The 22,526-nt window shown below is 42.8% G+C and overlaps 1 protein-coding gene across 5 annotated transcripts in view; it reads left to right on the top strand.

Annotated features, from left to right (window-relative positions):
* The window catches only part of LOC128873725 (neural cell adhesion molecule 2-like), a 62,446-nt gene that overhangs the window by 37,411 nt on the left and 2,509 nt on the right, over nucleotides 1–22,526 (top strand). For all 5 annotated transcript variants that reach the window (XM_054117498.1, XM_054117497.1, XM_054117496.1 and 2 more), the window contains 4 exons: nucleotides 2,340–2,447; nucleotides 7,829–8,001; nucleotides 20,236–20,391; nucleotides 21,308–21,641. In XM_054117498.1, coding sequence (XP_053973473.1) covers nucleotides 2,390–2,447; nucleotides 7,829–8,001; nucleotides 20,236–20,391; nucleotides 21,308–21,641 — 721 coding nt within the window. In that variant the 5' untranslated portion in view covers nucleotides 2,340–2,389. The remainder of the gene's footprint in view (nucleotides 1–2,339; nucleotides 2,448–7,828; nucleotides 8,002–20,235; nucleotides 20,392–21,307; nucleotides 21,642–22,526) is intronic.

The following is a 22,526-nucleotide window of genomic DNA, read 5'->3' as shown; positions in this document are numbered from 1 at the left end:
GTTTCCCCTCCGTCCATCCCCCAAGCGTCCTTTACAATCTACTCAAACACACGCGAGTATATCAGTTACCACCGTTCCTCAATTTGCATTTTGTTACAATCAAATTGGATGATTTCACGCTGAGTTACGACACCTAAAAGTTCCCTTTTTTTATAGACAATTATAAACGACTGACAGACGCAGTGACCGTCAGCGTCCCTGCAAGGTCGATGCAATTCCGAGAAACAGTAGCGAGCATTGTAGTATTTCCTGACAGGAAACCCCCTCAAAGTTCCCTAAAAGTGAAACATTTATATCTGTTTTCTCTTTCGACCGATTTGGATGAAATTTGGTATACAGGGACTTTTGGGGATCGCTGATTTAAAATCTGAACTCGAAATTTACGAATGAAAAATGGCGGATTCAATGCGCAATGAACCGACTACAGTATCACGTCACGTTCGGAAGTTTAGGGCGAATGGCGGGCGTGAACCGGTTGCGGAAAGTTCGAACGGTAAGTGTGGGGTATACGCGGAAATAAATTTGGAACGGGGAACGCGTTGGTTTCGCGGGCGATATCGTGATAATGCAAACACCGATAAGCCGGCAATATTTTGTTACCTTTTTTGTTTTACTTTTTTTTTTCTACGCTTCAGCGATATTTTTCGACCGTTGAGGTATTGAATATTGTCATCGACTTCTTTTGTGTACGCGGGAAACGTCGAACGAATTCGGCGATACGACCGTTTGTCAGAAACGAGCGGCTGAAACAAAAATCCGATTAGACGTTACGAGGGGTAGGAAAAATTTCGCTTCGGTATCGTTCACATTTGGCGATTTATTGTCGTTATTTATCTCCCCCCTTGTCTTTTTATTTGCGTGAAGTTTTATCCTTTTTAACAAATCCATGTTAACAAATATATTGCTCGTATGAAAATATTGAAAAGTCAAAGAAGATTTGAAAACTGAATGCAAAGCAATGGTTGAAACGTGACTGGCACGAGTGATAAATCGACGTTTGATTCCGATAGACGCGTACGCGTATCTACGAATTCAAACCTTTTTTTTTTAATCGAAATTTAGCGGGTCTTTGTATAGTCGTCGACTGCACGAGCGCGTGTGTGTGCTTTGGGAACGCTCGTACGATTTGTTCGCGTTAACTCTACGAACATGTACACGGCGTTAACGGTACGCTCGTCGAATCAACCGTAACAAGCGACCGCAACAGTTACCGTCGCAATGAATTTCCTGGCTTTACGAGTTCTATGAGTCTTAGACATCGCGGAGCACGTTTGCTTCGTATCTTCTTCATTGCCACGAATTAATACAGAGGCTATAACGATTAGAGACTAGATCTAGTTCTAGAGAGACTTAGTGGAGCAAAGAATGAATTTTTTTTATCTATTTCCCACTTAAATTGGTATGCTCGTTTTTCTAATAAAACGAATGGTACGGTGTCTTCGCGGTAAGTTTGAACGTGCTTTGTCGAGGGTAGATTCACCGCCACGTGTTTACAAGGAAGAATCGATCGTCGACCCTATGTAAATAGTATTAGAAAACTAGTGCAATTTCTGCGGCGTAACGGCCTAACCCCTTGCGGCACGCTATCAAACGCCCTGTTAAATATTTAAGGGGATCTCAGGGTAAAGGAGTATCGATTATTCCCATTGGTTCGATGGTAATCCAAAAGAATTCGTAATTTGATTTTAGATTTCCCGCACCTCATCACTGAATATACTCGGGCCGAGTACTCGCACAGGGAATTCTATTTCCATCCTGTGCGGTTTACAATTGAGTCTATGTACATATTTGCGAAAGAATTATTTTGCTATGCTTTGAAACCTGGTACGAACAAGTATATAAATTCCTTTGGAAAACAAGATCGAGGTAATGTCTCTCGCGCCAGGTGGGGCCTGGAAGGATAAGAAAATGGTTTGGAACCAGGTATATATCGCGGAACGTTGGTGAAGCGTGTCGAAGATTTCTCGTCTACGGAAACTTTTCGCGATCCATTTTTCCGTTCTCCTTCGTCTTGTCGAAAATACTTGACAAAGGTGAGCCACTTAAAGCGAGAGCTCGAAGCTGAACGGAGAAGGCTTAAGGGTCACAGGCCCTCCTACTTAAACCCATATCGATTGCAGGAGACTTGAACATTGGCCTGCACACAACGGAAGGACACGAAATCGCAGAGGAAGCGTATCGCGGGCCAAGAAGTTTGTTATATGTTATTCGACCGATAACGATATTTTCACGATATTTCTCCGATTTCATTTATCAATAATCGTATCGATATCAACCCTCTATTGCATGAATACGAAGAACGAACGTTGCTTCATCCTATTTATTTCTGCCTGTTACAGATAAGTACAATGAACATCTGAAACAACGACGTTACAAATTAATTGTCACCATGAGAGCGCTCCTGATCCTGGCAAGCATTCTCCTGAAAATACACCTTCATTTCAGAGGTGAGTACCGCCATTTGTCATCTTCTCCTTAAGCATAAGAAACATGGTACTCAGAATTAGCGTTGAATAACGGTCACGGGCGTAAATGTATTACAAACCAATCTAGCGTAATCGTATAAATCGTTCGGATATTAACGTTACATGACCGTATACATTTTGTACAGTATCTGCATTCGTTCCTCGTGTTCTGAAACAACATAAGTGCATAAAATCCGCAGTCAGGATAATTGAATTCCCGAAGGACAATCAACGTTTCGTTAGTTAATGTTGCGAGAAATTAAAGCCACGTCTCGCTGTAATCACGGTCGACTGAATAGCAAGTGGGAAGTTCGAATGTGTGCTTACACGACGGGAAAGCTCTTCCGCGTTCGCGTTTCAGCCAGTCATTTTCGTGCTGACACAGAAAACACTTAATTCACTGTGCCAGTTGATGGCTGACAAGTAATATCCGGTTATCGTGTTCTTGAAGACCGCACAAACTTTTGGCTCGTTAGCACCGACAGAAACTTTCCGACGGCCATAAACCATTCGTTCCCTCGGAGCCGCTAACCCGGCGAGAATTTATTCGTCGCATCGATTCCGTTCGCGAATGGCAAATTTCATTCGCGATTGGGAAATTTCTTCGACGCGAATTATCCCACGTTTGATATATTTTTAATACCCTCTTTGGAATCGCCGCCGAAACGGTGATCTACACACGCGCAAAGCACTTTCGGGAACGCGTTTCCAATTGAAAGTTTAATTAAACGCACGGTACCTTTAGCGGGTCGGACATTTTACGATCTCCAATTGCCTGGAATTAATTTTGAGCAATTTCGCTAATCGTGGAACGATTCAAGTTTGAGAGTCGTCCCGTGATTCGCAAGCGCTACTCGAGGATTTTATACTCACTTGGGCGTTTCTGTCGCGACGCTTCTGGAACGAGCTGGGGCGCGTTTCTGTCCTCATTGCGCATTCGTATTCTCTTTGATAAGGAGCTGCGAAGGATTCAAATTTATTTCAGCACGATAAATTCACCAGCTTCAGTGTTTCTGTCGTTCCTTGCGTAACCCTTTGTTCCTAAGGACCAGCGCTATTTAACTCTTTAAGAACGGGTATTTTAAACGAGCCTCGTCGTGCACATAAATTGTTTATGTAAATTGTAATCAGAATTGAGGTTTTTTATTTAACGAATTATGCAAACAATAGCCTCCTTTATTATTGAAATATATTGAACCTGGGCTGAAATAACAGCATACACTGTGTTTTATGAATTTTAAATGTATTTTGTATTTCACATGCAATATAATACAATTTTAATAAAATAAACCGAGGCACTGATGGGTGTAGAAGTTATGACTGGTTTCACATTTGATACTCCTGAAAATGTAAAGCAATCGTTCATTTATCGTATTCGAAAATGTATGGAAATTAATGTAATAATTTCGAAATTCAACAAAGGAAACGTGCTCGTGTGAGAATAAACGGGAACCGATCAATTCACTAGTTATTGAAAGCAGTTGATTAATGACGTTTCGACGCGCATTTAATCGTTTCCAATATCTACGAAAATAAAGCAGTATTAATGGAAAGTTACGCTAAATACTGTTCTAAAAATAATATAATAGACTCGTGGTGACAAAATCATTGTATCGCAAGTACCTTTACACTTTACACGTTTTATATCTAAACCAATACCAATACTCTAACCAATACCATGACCAAAATCGAAATGTTAGTTAAAGAGATATTTTCATGGATTCAAGACTCGTAAAAGTGAACGATACGAGTGTACGATATTGTGATACGTTATCATCGACGAATTCGAGGCTAGCCGTCGTAAACTTAGTTTTGTGTTCCTGAAACGCGTAGATTTCTCGACGCGTTATCGGGATATATAAACAACGAGCAATTATTGACTCGTGTCCGCGGATAATTGTATTTTATTGTAACGTTAAATCCTGTTACACATTCATGCCAGTAATTGTTAATTGAACCCGTTTAAATTGTCTAATTTTAGCATCGCTTTGCAAGTTTCAAGGGAGTCGAACCAGTCGGTTCGTTTTATTAAAAAGGTTTGCGCGTGTTTCTCTGCAATTAATAATTTCGTGTAATTTTATACCATGGTTACACGTACATGCCACGTCATAAAAAGAATAATGACCCGTCTTTGAATCTCCTGTCGCGCGTTTGTATAGTTTCTACGTTCAGAATGGAAAATATATATTTTTGTCAAAATTTGTTGAATCAATTAAGAGAAATTTATTTAACTTTTTCTCTTCTGTATGTTGTTTTACTGATTTAACGAAACTTAAACAACACATGAAAATACCACAATTTAAATATTTACCCGATACTGAATTTAAAAAAAATTCATATTTACTCAACTTTATTTTATGCTTTACGATGAAAGAGTGCAATGGCAATGTTTGAGTTCGCATAGAATATTAAATTTAGCAATTTCGTGGCAAAAAGTGTTGGAAAGGTTTCGTTACATCTCTCGGCGTCGAAGAGTTAATATGTGTATATGAAATATTCGTTTTCCAAAATGATTTTAATGGGAAATATTAAAAGAGACAAACGCCAACGTAAAAACAAATGAAAAATCATCGTAACCATCGACGTTTATAACAATAGAATTATTTTATACTTACGTTTCAATTAATTTAATTTTGTTAATATTGTAAAAGCTGAGTGATACACTAGGATGCTTCGAGAAGTGAACATTTTTTCGATTCTAGCGAGGGTTTACGCGGTCCTCCAAATATTTTTTAAAGCTCTCTAAAAGTCGATATCAGCGATAACTTTTGGTTTCACGGTGCGGTTTCGCGGCAGCTAGGAAAGCGTTGGCAGTAAGTTTATCGAGCAGCGAGCATTGTCCGTTCGCACGTGCGGCTACAAAGTACGTCGCAGCGTCCGCACATGGCAGTATCTCGTCGCTATCGCTATGTACCTCGTAAAAAGACGATAATGCCGGACGAGAAGGTGCTTCCACCGGTCGAGAGAGCCCATAACGTGACAGGACACGTCGAGGCTCGCGTAAAATACCTGGGTGTTAAGTATAATCGATCGAGGCCGAGTGGTGGGAAACGACTTTGACATTATAAAAATTATTCAGAAGATTGCACGCCGAGGTGTCGTGTACAAGGGGAAATAAAAGAATGCAGAAGTGAGATGGAAACAGGGTTCATTGCATCGTAATAGTCACGAATCGCTAAATGTATCATAGAACTATCACATTCGCCATTGCTACTCGATACACTAAATTTGCTGAATTCAGCTTGTCAGTAGTAATAATTCCTCGAAGGAGAAATTTAAAGTGCCCTGCGTAGGAACGAGGTGGGAGTGTACAAAGAGAAGATCGATAAGGAACGCGTGTAAACCGAGTCGGAGACGTTTGCTAGTGTACTTTTCAATTACCAACGCGCCCGGCGGGCAAAGTCGAAGAAAATTATACGGTCGAACGTGCGCTGGCGGTGCCAATAAAAACCCAATAAATCGCGGGTGCTTCCGGGCAAGCAGGCGAATTTAGGCCGAACTGTCGGAAGAAAGAATGAAGCCAGCCAGTCACCGTTCGAAGAAAATGGTTGGCTCGAGCCTCTGGCTCGATCTATGATCGCGTGCACATGCGCCGTTTCCGCGTGCTCGTGTTCGCGTGCGATTCCAGGCCTGCCACGTGACGAGATCTCTCCCTGAGCATTTCGGTCCCCGAGAGCAGGACGATCCGCGGGCTCGGGGAAGCAGGTCAGGTTTAACGAACCGTCGAACGAGCCCCGAGCGGGGTAACGAGAGCTAATTGCCGACGTTTTCATCGTGAACACGGCTCAAGTACGCGGGATAAATAGAGGCTCGTTATAGCTTACGCGACACCTAGGCTCGAGTACGCATCCGCGGGAATCTTATTACGTAGCGAGCGAACTTCGCATGGGGAGCAACTTATTGCATTTTAATGTCATCGAGATTGACTGGCCGGGATCATCCGTGTTTTGAAAAGTGTAACGTTCTGGGATCGACGATACGCAAAGGGTTCTTCAAATATTTGCTTACTGCAAGGGTCGCGAAGACTTCAAATCATATTTTTCTCGAAGCAGTCTACGCTCTTTAATCGCTTATAAATTCACTTGTTTTCGAACACTAATAGCGCACAACGAGCAAATTAGCGCCTAGGAACATCTTCCAGTCGACTGAAATTGCAAAACCTTTCATGCCTCGAAACAAGGATAAATGAACTTAGCACGCGTTCAGAATGGACGGCTTAATTGGTGGATTGTAGTCGACTTCACGGACGTTAAGAATCGCTGGTTTAGGAATTAGTTTCGCTTAAAATCTTAATTAAAAACTGCAGTCCAACAACCAATATCTAAAAAGTAGTAAAGTCAACAGCTTAAGTCCAAATGGATACATTCTAACGTTAAAATGATAAAAAATGGAGACAATGCGACGTCTTCAACCTCTCTTAACCCAATTTAAAGACCGTTATGTAAGAACGGATGTCGTCGATCATTTTCAGTACCTCTCCGTAACATCCAATCGAATGCCGTTCCACGGAACCGATCCCGGCTCGCATTTCCAGGGAAAAATATGCGCATATCACGTAACCGCAAGTACAACCGATATAACGTCGGCGAGCAATCGACGCTGCGAATGATACCTGGAAAACGCTTAGGATGTTTAAGTGTTTTCGAAGTGAATTCCCACGGAGCCCCAGTAGATTTGTAACGGGCTAGCTGCTGCGAACGCGGGCCAAAGCCGCGTAATTGTCCTGACTAAGTTATTCATTTAAGCCACTTACGGCTACACCCGGGTTATGCGTTATAGTTGGAACGGGGGTTGCATTAATCTCGTGGTAGGAGAGAATTCCTCTCTCCGACCCACTGTTTTCGGCCTCCGACGCTATCGTGGCCCCTCGCTCCGTCAGGTACCACGAAAATCGTTCTTAATCTTCGATCGTAGTTTCGCTCAGACCTTAAAGCCGCCAGCTTTCGTGGCTTCGAAGCCTGCTATTACCGCCTAAAGCTCGTACGATTGCAGATGAATATTTTAATGCATCGATACGACAACGCGATATCAATATTTGCATCTGTATCTCGTATACTCGTACGTCGTAGATGCATAAAATTTCACAGTCTGGTTATAATAAATTTAACGCTCGGGAGGGCCATGAGTGATGATGAATGTTTTTTTTTTTTCAATTTTGCAAATTTTCGAAAGCCACGCAGCGAGAGACTGCATTAAGATCACTGTTTCATACTCGCTAATAAACTCGGACTCGTAGTCGTAGCTCGGTAACCATGATACTTGTTCCGCTATAGTCGTTAATCTTCAAGTTGACGAAACATCTAACGAGATCATAGAAGTATCATCTATGCTTTGCATACATGCTTTTGAATTTTCTTTTCCAGGAAGCCAGGCGGAGCATCAGCGATCATTAGGCGCCAGTAACGAGTTGTTGCCGTCAACGGGTTCCGAAGATAAAATTGAAGATGTCATCGAGGGTCCTATCAAGGAAGTCCTCGCCCAAAGCGGAAGTACAGCCAATTTACCATGCAAAATCACCGATCCTGTCGCTGGAACCGTAAGTGTTCTTCGCATCAGTGTTTCCATTCCTTTTCTGAACCTTGTCTTCCTTCTGAACTTTATATATAAAAAAAAAAAATAACTATGAATTCCTGGCTGGCCGTAAAATAAAGTTTTTACGAGTAACGTAACATTTATAAACTGGGGAAATAAAAGTTTAGGGCGGTGGCTCACGTGGTACGAGCTCGCTCGCGAACGATTCGGCTGGAAAATGCATTTTTAAGATACGCCGCTTGTTTGGGGCGCGACGCGGCAACTGGTTTGAAATTAGTTTTCGCGCAGATATGCGAGACCGCTGGCGTTTATACATTCACAAATTATTTTTTTCGCCCGCGAAAACACGTTCGCGAGTCGCGTTGCTTTTTCTATCCCGGGGATTATTTTGACGGCAGAATCGATTCCCGAATACTTTGCGGAGCTCTATACGATGGGAAAAAATAAAATCGAGACGAGGAAAATGAAAATAACGGCAAGCCCAGGTATCGAGGCTGCTATACGGTTTCAACGAAATCCAGAGAGCGATGGAAATAATGCAACGCGCGATTCGGATGTAATAATATAACCAATAATACCATCAAGTTGGAAAATCGACAAGCGAAAACTACATTTTTTTCGCAGAAATCGAGGTGATAGTGAATCCCGAGGCTCTTCCGTATGCGTTCCGCTATTCGCTGTTTTCATCAGCGCGTCGCTCCGCCTTCTTTTTCCTATACCGTGCGAACGACAAAACTCGATCATCTTAATTTTCTCTGCTTCTACTGGTCTAATAAAAGCTTTTTTTTTTGGACCCAACTGCAGCAACTTTTTTCATCAAAATATCAAAATATAATTATATAATTAATATAATTTGGTTGGGTTCTATTCGGCGTCTAGTTTTCGGTAACTTATTTTTACATTCGTCATCTCTAATTAAAAAGTTTACTAGTTTCATATTAATACAGCAGTGTCTAGAAATTAATTACGACGAATATACCTGAACGAGTCATTTATCGTTAAACTGAAAATAATTTTAGTCGGTGCAGTGGTAGCAGGAAATACTTGAGTCGATCAGGTAACGTCGTTCACCCGGTATGTATCGGTATTCCATATGCCATCGCGTTTCTCTCCCCCCTATTCGCGACCGTTCAATTTTCATTTCCCGTCAGAGCAGCGGGACGAGCGATTTTCATTTAATTTCCGTTTGCCAGACGGCACACACGAGTCAGCGAAGAGAAAGGGGTTTCATGGTTAGATGACACCCATTGTCCCTCGAATCTTAAAAAATTGAGGAAACCTCGACGTATTTAACGATCGCTCGAAACGAACGCAAGCCACGGAAATGCTCGTGAAGTGTTCGTCGAGGATACTTCGGCCTCCAGTTTTCGGTGTTAAAGTTCCTTTATTCGTTAAGAAAACGCTGGTCGTAATTCTGGACAAGTGTTCCTTCCGTCTTGGCAGTTAGAAAGTTTGCGGAGCACGTAACACTGCTTGCCCGAAAGCGTTCTAAAAAAAGAACCGGATAAAAATAAAACGCGTGCAACCGCTTGCTTTTCCAAAACGAACTGTTCCCGTGGAACAAACTTGGGAAAAACAAACATCAAAGGGAAGCACCAGCCAAAGCAAAGTTTCGTCTGGTGTTGTTCGATAGATTGCCGTAATACACACGCTGGGGTACCTCTAAGTTGATTGCCTTTGAAACTTTCAATCTATTCTCGAAATTGTTCCTTTCGCGTTATAAATTCAATTTTCGCGAGAGCCTGGCGCTGCCGCGATCGAGTCGCAACCAAACGCGCAACGAATTCCAATTAATTGGAATGCCCGCTTAATACATCGACGAGAAGCAGACGAATTTGAAAAAATGCAAGAGTAAATTTCTCGATGAGAACGAAATTCGCGTAAGGAATTAATTGAAATACAGAACAGCATTCTTCTGAAATTGCAGAAGTTTCACTGGTATGTGCGCATTCTAAAACACCCCTAGAATATATCGATACAAGAGTATCAATTTCGAACGTAAACGCCGCCATGGTACCAGACCGTGTCTGTTAACGCTGGTAGCAAACTATGACCAGCTGGCTTGATTATTCTTTATTCGACGGAAACTTTAGACACTGCCTAGAAATAGAAATAACCGACGACGTCCGCGGTAGTCCTACGCAATTCGCCCAAGATGAATGAATGCAGGGAGGATTTGGCTCCGCGGCCACGGTAGCTGCTGAACATTTGGCGCATGTTAATATTATCCTGGCGAATTGCGAAAAATGTCGCGGTTCGCGGCGCGGTGTATTTCACTGCGGAACTTGTTCGTTTCGGGCGGTCGTATGGGTGCACATGGTGCTAGGGAACGGGTGCATGTGCGATCCGTTATTCGATGTCACGCGGAGAGACGCTGCGGGCGAATCGCACACGTTTCCAAATTTTCCACGGACAGAGCGAAATTTCGCGGCCAGATAATGCACTGTCGTTCCAAATTCTGGTATCCTCTAACTTCCTCAGACGAGAGTCTTCTTTGAATTACTTTAATGATTAGTTGAACACGTTCACTGTCACAGGCAGTGTTGGATGACGCTAATATCATGAACGGTTAGTAAAGTGGAGCTTGTCGAGGATTTACTTTCCATAAATTAGAAGACGACTGTGTACTATTCTTATCGAATGAAATAAATGGAATTTGAAGAAACGGTTATCCTGAATGGAGGTCCTTCGTGGTCCTTTACTGCACAAAATGCAGCTCTTAGTCGTCGAATTTTTCGCTGGTAGCGTAACGCTATTAAGTTTAATTATCACCAGGGCTGAATTCCTGCAAGCGGGAGCTTGAGACTGTGGAAGCATTATTGCCACCTCGATAACAAATAGCTCGGCCACAGCTCTCGCTAATTTTCCTCCTACCCTCCTGAACTTTTAGACAAATCGTCCACCCCTTTCTCTTGGCCTCGCGCTATCCTTTCTATCTCGTTCTTTCTCGGGTCCTTATATTTCTCCTTCAGCGGAACGTTTGCGAAATTCTTGCGATCCATGAAACACGGTCGTGTGTTTTGGAATGCTGAAAAAGTATTCGGTGCTTTTCTCGAGTCTTTTGCAGACAGATCTGTCCAGGTGATGAATAGATAATATATATTTTGGTACTTTTGTTCTTGAAAAGTTGAGTCCTAACAACATTATTTTTTCACGTGTTTATGCTGTAGCAAATGTCTCCGTAACAGGCTGACAATAATCGACCGTGGTATTTTAGATTGCTTTGAATTTTGATTCTCGCATTGTCTACCAAGTAGCGGCTCGACTTCACTTTTTCTTCACGTTCTGTCTCGGCGGTTTCTCTCGTTTTTTCGGTCTCGTATCCGCGACACGGTAGAATATTTCAGAATATTTTACGGGGTTTCGGCGTTAAACCGATATCGTAGCAGGTGCTCTGTTCAAGTTTCCCAAAGAGAGGAAAAAAAACGGGTCGAAGAAAAGGAATGACAGAAAATCCGGGTTGTGTATACAGAGCGTCGGGAAGCTGGGCCGTCTCGTTCGATACCGGTGGCGTCGAAAGCCAGATGTCGGAATCGAATTCCGCTCGGCATCGCAACCGACGAACGATTTCTTTATAGAACGGATCAGGTCGAAAGGATTTTCGAGGAATTTTCATTTCCCGGATATATATGTATTGGGATGGAATACTTGATATGCTTTTCGTAGGGGGGAGGGGGGATACATTCTTGTCGGATGGGGCTGGTAATTCTTTGGTCAAACGGTCTTATGCTCCAACGTTTCTCCGTTTCCAAAGCTTTAAGTCTTCCCGGTAACGGAAGCTCAGCAGCGCATGTTTTCCCTTGGCGAGAACAATTCTACCAGAGATGGATAAGCTTCTCATCCGGATACTATCTTTAAAAAGAACGGAAGGTAATCGGTTCTTTATTCATTGCTCGTTAAATAAGAGTTGGAATTTCACAGTGAATAGAGTATTAATGGTCGTAAATTTTCAATGCCCTAAGAATCCGCGGTAAGAAAATTAATCTTAGACTACGTTTCATGGTATTGAACTTCGTTCATTGTAGGATAAGCATGATATCGAGTCGAATGGTACGAGTTAACAATAGCCAATCGTGAAAGTTACGAATAGAGTTCTTCGTCATTAGCGGGTAATTTAAGAGCGACGATTATTCACTTAACCGATGAACAATTCGGTGCCCGTCGCGCTCGAAATACTATTTCTGTCCGTCACTGACACATTCCACTTGGGAAAAACTTTGATTCACAGCGGCTTACAGTTACGTATGAACAGGATTAATTACGATCGTGCTATAAGCTTCTTACTTTAGACTGTCAATGTTGAACAATTTACGAATCTTGATGTGTACTTTTCGTTCATTACTCTTTCAGTTTGTAAATTTAAAATGTAAGCATTCTTTTTGATCATGTTATCTACGTTACATAATTTGTTACGTTATTATAATATTCATTTGCTTCTTCCGAGAAGGATGTAATTTTAATTTAAGTCCTTTCCACCAAAGATCAAGGAATCCTTCTACGGCTTCTCTTCTTTGCCGAAGGATTTCCAAGTACTCGAACGAAAAACCCAAAAGAAACCAGCGAATATTTTTGTTGCACGGATGCTTCCCGCTACCGTTCAAAGACGCAAAGTTCGGAATACGTATTGGAAAGCATGTTATTTATGAGAATTTCCGAGAAAATCTACTTACTGTCTATGAATTCTTTACTTCACCAGAGTCCCGCGAGGGGGAAAAACCCGAGTAACATAATCTGCTTACGAACAGCATGCATCTTCTTTCTCGATCTGTATCGACGAAACTTTTTCGCGAAATCGTGCGAGGGACGAAAGCCAATTAGAAGAATGCTGTTTTGAGTACCGTGCGATGCGGCGCGCTCTCCATTCTCCTCCGATTCTTTCGTTTCGTTGATCCGCTTTCGAGCACTTTGTTTGCACGGTGCAACCTCCTACAGACGGTGTCTACGTCTGAAAACGATGCAAACATCCCAATTATTGACACGATTCTCGACTATCGATCGCTTCGAACACGTTCACAGCATTCGAATGTCGTTGATAATTAATGAAATGAATTGGAAGTGTCGATGACCGCATCAGGTGCATTCACCGTAAGTAGAATCAGATGAAAACCGTAGGGCCTGTGAATATAAGACAAGGGATTCAACGTTGATCTCGCCGCCTCGTTTCGATCACGGCACCGCATTATTGGGTGTCGTATTATGCATTACGAATTCCAGGAACTCTCACCGTGAAAAGTAGGAAGAAACCCGGAGAACCTACGGGCACTTATGTAAAACGCTCTCTGTCCATCGTCGGGGAGCAAGTATACCGTCGGTAGGTTCTACACTGGCGGGGTGCATGAATAAAAGATGAATTCATCTATGTCTTGTGTACGGGCCGGAGACAGAGAAACAAGGGGTGTTGCCTTAGGAGACTAAGCGGTCGAACGAGGTCACGGAAGAGGTTAAAAGAACGGAGGAGGAACATCGAGGAGAAAGGAAAACTTGAGCGTACTTTGGTCGACGAGATATCAATTTCGAAAAAAATCCAGAGCCATTAAAAAATGTATCGTTCCAAGTGCACGAAAGTTTCTTCAATTCTAGTTACTAGAGTCACAGTGTCTTCAAAGTCTGCGACAACTTGATCGCACCCTGTGTGTACGAGGCCTAGCTAGTAAACGAAATTTAGGGGTAGAGATAGAGCAATATAAGTTTGTCGAAATTGCTGACAACTCGCGGTAGAAATAAAGGAGCAGGATCGAAAAAGGAGAGTGGAAACGTCGGATTGTCTGTGAAATACAATTCCGAAAGTCGATTCCCGACAAGCAGCGAACCGTAAACCTGTGCGGCACGGGTCGACCGAGGAAACTTTGCGTGGCCAGGTCACGGAAAGAGCGACGAACAAAATTTTTCCTCAATAGAAAGTTGACGGTTGCGAACTCCTTGTTTGCGTATGTACGTGTCAATCGCTGACGTGCGACGCCGTATAAATATCTTGAAATTCCAAGAAGGTTATCGACTCGAAGTATTTAGCTGAGATTTTACTGAAATTTTAAACAGCGATGTTTATAGACATGTACTTGGTTATTTTAAAATTTTTCGTCGTACTATTCCTTGAATATTCGACATACTGCGCAAGTAAGGAATTGCAAGTGAATCAACAATGGTTCGTTTCTCTTGGTGTATTACTATTTTCAGACAAACATATTTGAGCTCATAATCGAATTATTATTATTATAAACGCGACGAGAATGAAAAATGTGAAAGGGTCCACCTCGTAATGTTATCAGGGCGGATAAGGAATCCCTATCCATACGTCGGATATAGCACAACATTTCGAGGTTTACGGGAAGGAAATAATTTGCTCGATCACGGGAAATCCATGGCCGGATTTCCGGAGGGAATTTCCAGGAACAGGCGCCTTAAGTGGGTTCCGGTCAAAGTAACGTTGATTAATGTTGTTCCAGGGAACTACTATTCGCGTTTGAGAGAGCACACGGGAACTCCACGGCCTGTGCTTAATTCGTTATCCCGCAAACTTTGCAGGTATCTTTTTCCGAATTACCACGCCAGCGCTGCGTTGCTTTCTGTAACAACAGTTAAAAACTATAATGAAATAAAGGCCATTCATTAAATCGCCGAAACGAAGTTGGTTTTCATTGAAATGCTATCGAGGATACCCGTTCCTTTCCTTCGCCAAGTCGATTCATAGAATTTTTACAGTATTAGAACGTTGGTATTCTCAATCATTCGTTCTTTCGTTTCAATGTTTCGAGATTGAGCAGCTTTAAATATAATAGGACGTCACCAAGCCATCCGATATCGCGCTGCAATCCGAATGTAAAGCTTGATTCGTCGATACGACTCTCGACATCGTGTACACAAATTTCGCATGCAGTGTGTATGCTTCTAGTTTGTACACACCATTCGTTGCGCGAGCACGGCTTAATGCGTCGCGCGAAAACATTGAACATTATTATGTTTGTACACGATGAGCTTCTGTTTTGTATCGGGTGAAAATCGATGGGGCGTATTCCACGTCACGTTTTAAACGTTGAATTACATCTGCAAAATGTTAAACGACACGCGAGTTTTAACAACGTGTTCGAAGGTTATTCGACGCGGGAAACGTATACGTTGTCGAAAATGGATGCATCAGAATCGATTACAAGTCACCGTGACTAAATGTAACTTTCTGCGAGTTGGATGCAAAAGCAACTTTTATCGCGCCATAAATCTGTCGTTGCCTATTCATTGTGCACGGTTAATGCCACCGATTTACGGGAAAACCGCGAAACGAGGGGTCGACACAACGTCAATGAAGGTAAATCACGCGTTAAGTGCTGAACCATGTGCAGTAAAGATCATAACTGTCACCTGCCGTTACGGCACCTTCGCATTTTACGCTGTCAGCGTAATCCCGACTGCGCCATCGTTAGATAAAAGATACACACTCCAGCCAGTCTTGTAGTACACGAGCATTATCTCGTAAGGCGTTTCTCACCTCTTTTCCCGGCAATTAAACGATTAAACGCGGGAAACGATTATGCCAACGTGCCTGCGGACCAGAGCTAGGCAGTGATTACATCGTGATTAATTTGTGATTGTTACACTGCGAATTCCGTGCACTCGTGGCGAGCACGAAGGCGAAAAATGTGCGCATAAATTGTTTCGGGAGCTTTCTCCCCAGAAACCATTTCATTATTGAAACAAAAGTAATTACTTAACTAGCATCGCTTGAACTATACACTTCGAATGTTCAAAAATGTTCTAGTCGTGTCGTTTCCCTTGTTAGTAATCATAACCCGGGATGAATTTCTTGCCAACGTAGTTACAGACGCGAGGGGAATCTCGAGCTGTAAATTTGCGAAAGGAGGAAGAAGTACAAGGTAATAAAATGAGCTCGGAAAACTTTGAGGAATAAATAAACGGGTTCTTGGAGTGCAGTATTCTCTCCCAACCACCGCTGTTTCGCGAAGACCAGTGCGCAGGATTAGTCTTCAGCAAATACTTATCAAGCTGACCTCATTAAACTTTGTACACAATAAGCAGCTTTGGGAAATTAAAGTCTCCATGGGACGAGAGCCGCCTAAGGGCGCGTTCTGTAATCACCTGCCTTCACCTCGGCTCTGTCTTTTTCCTACCACTGGAAATAACGAATATATCGCGACCAGAGATGGACGAAATTTTGTCGAAACAGCAGATAACGAATGTACCTGTAGGATATTATTTCACATTCATTCGATTGGTACAAGAATACGAGGATTTTCCATTTCCAGTTCTGTGTACATCACATTATCCCTAAAATTTATACGATTGCTAATAATTTTAGAAAATTGTATCTCTATAAAAATATCCAGATTCCAAGCACGACGAGCGTCGATTCGTGGACGACAATGTACACGTCGATTTTAAGCCGGAACGTAAGCTATCTGGGGAACGAATGCTGAAACGAAAAAGCAATCTCCTAGGTATAATCTCTTAGATCGATGCCTGTCCCGGTCTGTCGTTGCAAGTTTTGCAACAGTTTCGTCGGTTTCGTGTATACATAGAAATCCGAAACGGAGGAGTTCTGAATAATCGAAAGACTCGTCGTTTGACGACGATGCGAGGCAACTGAGCAGTGCATAGCCGTAATATCCTGGCAGGCTTACGCCCCTGTTCTAGTTCGTCCTTAACCCTTTGAGGAGGATTTGCTTCTCCGAAATTACGATGATCGTAATACACGGGACTGCGCAGGACGTTCGTGTGTGTGCGCGATTTCTCAACGGCAGGCGAGAAAACTTTCCTCGTTACCGGAATACTTTTGAAACCATTCCCCTGATAACCGGCTGAACTTTCGATGTTCCCGGGCAAATTATGTGAAGCGCGCATCGGGCGACGATAGTAATTGTTTCAGCGTAATTGGATGGCGATTTTATTTTACGCTTGAACCGCGAACTATATTCAAGTATTTGCGGACCTGTTCAACGCGAAATCGTTAAATTTTTAATTGGGAAACACTATCGGCATTTAAAACGAGCTTCAAAATAAATTCTTACGATTCATTGATTATTCAACAAATATAGTATAGTAATATAACAGAAACGGGAACCATTGTTTCCATTATTAGACTTCACAGAAGCGACAATATAGTTTCAATTTAAATTTAGATTCAAATTGAAATGTATAAAAGTTGACTAGATATAGATGGAACGGTACGACGATTTCTCTCTAGCAAAAACCCTACAGAACGAGCAAACGAAATTTTTTTAGGAAAAAAATTTGTTATTTTTCTGGGCGAATTTATATACAGAGCGAATTCAATAAAGTGGAATCGTAAAATGTGAGTAATTAAGTATCGAGTTTCATTCTCTCGTACAACGATTTCTATTTAAATAACGATGTCAAGCTGAATATTCCGGGTAGCATTCGATAAGTGAACGTAATCCAACAAGGAGGAAATATAGTTCCTACGGAGGAAAAAGCCACAAAGGCGTCCACGATCGGTGCTTTCACCGTGCAGCATTCCAGGTCGCAAAATGATCTATTCCGGCGCAACGAGTATTTGCATAATAAGGAAGTATATAATTCAGTTGGAGCGAAATTTCAGCGACGTTCCACCAGGATATAATGGCCCCGTCGAACGGGCTCTTAGCTCTCCGAACTAGTTTGTTAAGATCCAGCCAAGATATGAAACGGCGACCATAACGTTATCCCCTGATCGCGGAGGAGACATCCTCTACGGGTTCATGGCAATTCCCATTTGCGAGAGTAAGAATGGAGGGTGGAAGATCGGAGGGGCGAGGCTGGAGAAGGATGCTGCGGATAGCCGTTTCCAATTAAGCTTTCACCAGTGTTGGTGGCGCCATTCCTCCCCTCGAAAGGGTTCGGGTGTAGATCTACATCTGCGTTCGTTGCACGTACGCCTCCACGGTTCGGCGTTGTACATACAGGTAGCTTCGCGTAGTACAAAGAGTTTCTTGCCAGCGCGCGCTTTAATAGCTTCCCTTGGGAATTCTCGGAACATCGGTTGCTCGATTCGCGTCTAAGAAGACCGATGGTTGAAACAATGTCAAAGGAAATTAGGGGTCGCGTAATGAAGTCGACATTTTAGCGTCGTACGTGATTTGCATATCGCCGAGGGCTTTAATAGATCCGAATATCAGCCACGATCTCGTCGGGCGATGCATTACGTTTAATTGGGACACAGACCAGGGACCGTCGCGTTTCATTCGCTGGTTAGCGAAGTTCCACTCTTGGTAAAGGAACATACGCAGAGGGGATAAAGTAATTGAAAATTGAAAAGAGAAAACTGAATTACAGGAAAAGAGACTTCGTCGGTGGATCGTCTCAATTTGTCATTTTTATCTCGGTCGTATCCAGTAGCTTTTTGCAACGTTAACTATGGTTTACGTATCAAGTGGACCAAGCGAAGGTTGTAAACGAGCCAGCACCTAATTCGCTTGGCTACCACGTCGATTGAAACGACGACGAGGCTAGAAGTCGAGAGTTCGTCTTTGCCTTTTCAACTTCGTGTCCGATGTATTCAGAAAGACACGAGCAAAGTTCGCATAACTTCTCGCTGATCGAGGGAAACTGAAGTTTCCTGCAACTCGTAGCGGTCTGGTGTCTGCAGCGACGGGGCTGATAAACACACAGACACGCGTGTACTCGCTTGAAATATTAGATGGTATGCCGGCACGAGAAGATAGGTCCTTTTCAGGTGGAATTCAGGATTACAGGAAACGCCCAGGATTACGATGGTCGGTGGTTTCTGGAGTGTCATATCCCTGGAAACTGGTTTCCTTCGGACGAATTAGATGGAATCGCAGTAATTACTGCGATTAGACTGGGATAAGCATTAAACCGGGTCATCGTAGGCGGTCTTCGAGCCACGGATAGATTGATTGATAGCGATCGCATCTAATACTGATTCGAACGCCGATTATCCAGTTTTCGAACGTCTTGAGGTAGACGAGGGAGTCAGCTAGTTGAAGTACAAACACGAATCGCGAATCACAAACCGTGAGACTTACTCAATGTTTGATCCCAGAAAATGGCAGCTCGAATAGGTTAAAAATACAGGGTTTACAATGATTACAATGATTTAAAGCGAAATGTTGAATAAAATAGCCTCGATGCTTTCATCAAACTATTAATTATTAATGATTACAAGCGTATTAATAGAAATAGATTGAAAATAGGTGCGAACCTAAAATAGTAATTAGATCGCTCCATCGTATTTCACAGTGAAGAACAAAAATTTGAGCGAATGGCGTCGTCTGTTCGACGGAATTAATAGAGGTCACCGAGGCGTGGCAGGTTCAGCAAATCCAAAGCGCGTCGCGAGTTTCCAAACCGGGCACGATACTTTTGATACGTGTACCAACGTATTTACAGCCGAGTCGCATCTGTTTCACAGGAAACTCGTCGTTGCTTCCCCGCTTTACGACGAGTGGCTCCAACATGTACTCCAACATGTACGCGGACTTCCGCGAGTTAAGCACGAGCCATGCTCGACTCGCATGCCCGTGAAATCTGAAAGTCAATTTGCTTTATTTTTCCATAATCCGTGCGTTCGTGTAACGAACAACTGATGCCGTGGCATGCGCTGTGTCAGGAAACGCAAGAAATTAATAAACATCTCTTAAAGGCTTAGAGGGTGCCCTTTTTACGTTTTTACTATGGATACAACATAATTTTTATTTGCTTCAAATAAGTACAGGATTTTTAGTGGTTGGTCATCCCTAATCCATCAAGGAAAATTGGATTTCCCCGAATAGGTACGTCGCTTCCCGAATTTGTCAATCTATATCGAATGGGTAGAGGATAATTTTAGGAACTCTGAGAATAGACGGTGGCGCAGCGACGGATGCCAGACAAATTGAGTAAAGTTTCGCGGTCAGTACGGTCACGAATGAAAATTGCCTCGAAATTAGGGTACGCTAATGTCCACCGTAATTGATATTGGACGCAAGCGCAGCTTACTATCCTGCTCTCATTGCCTGATATGATTCACGCTGTTTCCTATACATTGTTACCGTAAGTGGCCCAAATGGTTTTAACACCTATCCTACCATGAGTCGTTTACACCACCAAATTATTCTGCCACACCTCTTGGCCACCGGTACGTCTAATTCTACTTTTTTTTTTCTTTTCAACAAACTCGACCCTTCGCACGAATTTTATTTTATCCTTTGTTGAATGATCGATAGCCAAACCGAACAGCAAATAAATGTGAGTACATTCCACGGTGACTCTCATCTGTCTCTTGTTACAGATTACATGGGTGAAGCGGAGGGACAGACGGTTATTAACTGTCGGCACCAGTACCCACTCGATCGACAATCGATTTGTCGTAATGCATTCGAGCACTGATTGGGCACTTCAGATACGAGCTGTTACTCCGCAGGACGCGGGTATATACGAATGTCAGGTATACTCAGCGATGAATCTACGTGTAATAAAAGACGCGTTTCTACGTCGCGATAGTGCTTCACTCTCGTGCAACATTCCGCCATGCATATCATTCACTCGGCCGTAAACCCGTGACCGTATCCCAAATTTACGACGCAATTTTACCGTGACTTTTATGAAACATCTTTCTGCGTTCACAATAACAGAAAACAGAACGAAACCACGATTTGAACCCGACGCGAAGAATGTGGTCGCGCCATATCTTTAAATATCAAGTCGCGGTCATTTAATTATTCATTCGAAACTGCGGTCAAATCTGGTCAGAAATATCACCTAAAATGTCAGCTACAGTAATAGGCGCATGAATAAGGGAAGGCACAAAAGGTTAAGGAAGACGGGTCGTTAACCTCGGTCACGATCCTCTTACTAAATGTCACCGATCAGTTGTGATAAAAGTAATGCTCACCGTGGCTATCATTAGCATTATTAGCTTTCGGATATGTACAATACTAAAAAGTAGCACTCGGAGTAAACAGCCTTAAGTGATTCCATTTTAAGAAAAGATAACGCATTTGTACTAAGCTTAATTAAATCTGAAAATCTTTAAAACAGATTAATTAATAAATTTGTTAATGTAGGAGTAATGTTGTATTATCATTAATTTTTTATGTATCATCCGATGACCTAGTAAATGGTCGGAAAGCGTTCATATCCGCATTGCGCAAACACGTTCGTAAATCCTCGTGCCACGGCATCGTTCGCCATTTATTATTCGTTTAAAATTGATTTCACCGCCGCTTGGAACTAGTATTTCCGATAGATCATTAAGACGCTCGTCTTAGATGGTTCCGCGGCGTGAATTTACACGTCGTGGAGCAGACATGATAATCAAGCCCGAATCCTGGGGAAAGCAACTAGTCGCGTCGAAATTTCAGGTTACGTCGCATCCGGTTCAACGGAACTTCGTGCGCTTGAAAATCACGGAGGCGTACTCGATCATACCGGGAGCGCCTGATTTACATGTGAAGCAGGGCTCGAGTCTTCAGCTGGAGTGTCAACTGATGGCGGCCGCGGAATCGCCTCTCTACGTCTTCTGGTATCGTCAGGGTCACATGATCAATTACGACGAGGAGCCAGGCGTGAAAGTCGAGCTGACGAAGAGTGGATCGATTTTAATGGTCAACAAAACGAAGCCATCGCACGGCGGAAATTATACGTGCGAGCCGAGCAACGCAAAACCAGCATACGTGGTGGTTCACGTGATCGAGGGTGAGCGAAATCAATTTAATCCCTAATGTTTATTTCCATGTTTCGTCTAATTACCTTGCGTATCTTTTTCAATACATTTCAGCTTCGAGCAATTTTCTATAGTTATTTAAATATCAGTCGTGTCTTCGACGATTTATCACGGTGCAGCACTCGTAATCGCGATAAATGCAATTCTTTGGTACGATCGTTGAACTATACTCGTCGAACTGTTTACATTCCATGTATGTTACTGTTAAAGACCCTGGAATGTGTAAAAAGAAATTGGTTTTTCCAAAATGCTGGGCTAGAACAACCCCTTAAAATAAAAATGGAATGAATGGCTGTCACTCTCCTTGTTAGCACGCGGTGTCGATCGACGTATAGCTGGGGATTGGAAAAAGCTCTGGGTTCGTGAACCACCGGTGATATTTCTGTGGTTTAATAGATATCCGAGCTAGCGAAGGGTGTGACAAGCGGAGCCGAGCATCTCCTCTCTCGAACGCGCGCGTCTTTTCGGGATCGTCGCGCACGTGATCGGACTGCATCGTTGGATGTCGCAAGAGAGAGACAAAGGACCGAGGAAAGGAGGCAAACCGTGTCGCGTCTTGTGCTTCGACTCGCAGTGTCCGAGCAGGTCGAGCTCGTTTAAAACGTGGTAGTTGCCCTCTGGGGCATTTTACTGCTCCTTTGCGAGTGCCTCCCTTCTTTTTCCTTGCTACTCTAGAGACGTCTGGCCTCACCTGCATCAGTAATTCTTAACCACCGTGTCGCAACAGATCCGATAAATTCTTATTTTTTATAGTTTTCAAAACAATCATTGCAATTCAATGCAGAAACATCGGGGAAACCTCGCCCCTCTATCAAACTCTATCGAAGAAGCAAACTGTCGCACGTGAATAAATTTAT

This window comes from Hylaeus volcanicus, chromosome 3 (genome assembly GCF_026283585.1).
Source record: "Hylaeus volcanicus isolate JK05 chromosome 3, UHH_iyHylVolc1.0_haploid, whole genome shotgun sequence".
In the NCBI taxonomy this organism is placed as follows: Eukaryota; Metazoa; Arthropoda; class Insecta; order Hymenoptera; family Colletidae; genus Hylaeus; species Hylaeus volcanicus.
This window is presented reverse-complemented; position numbering and strand designations above follow the sequence as displayed.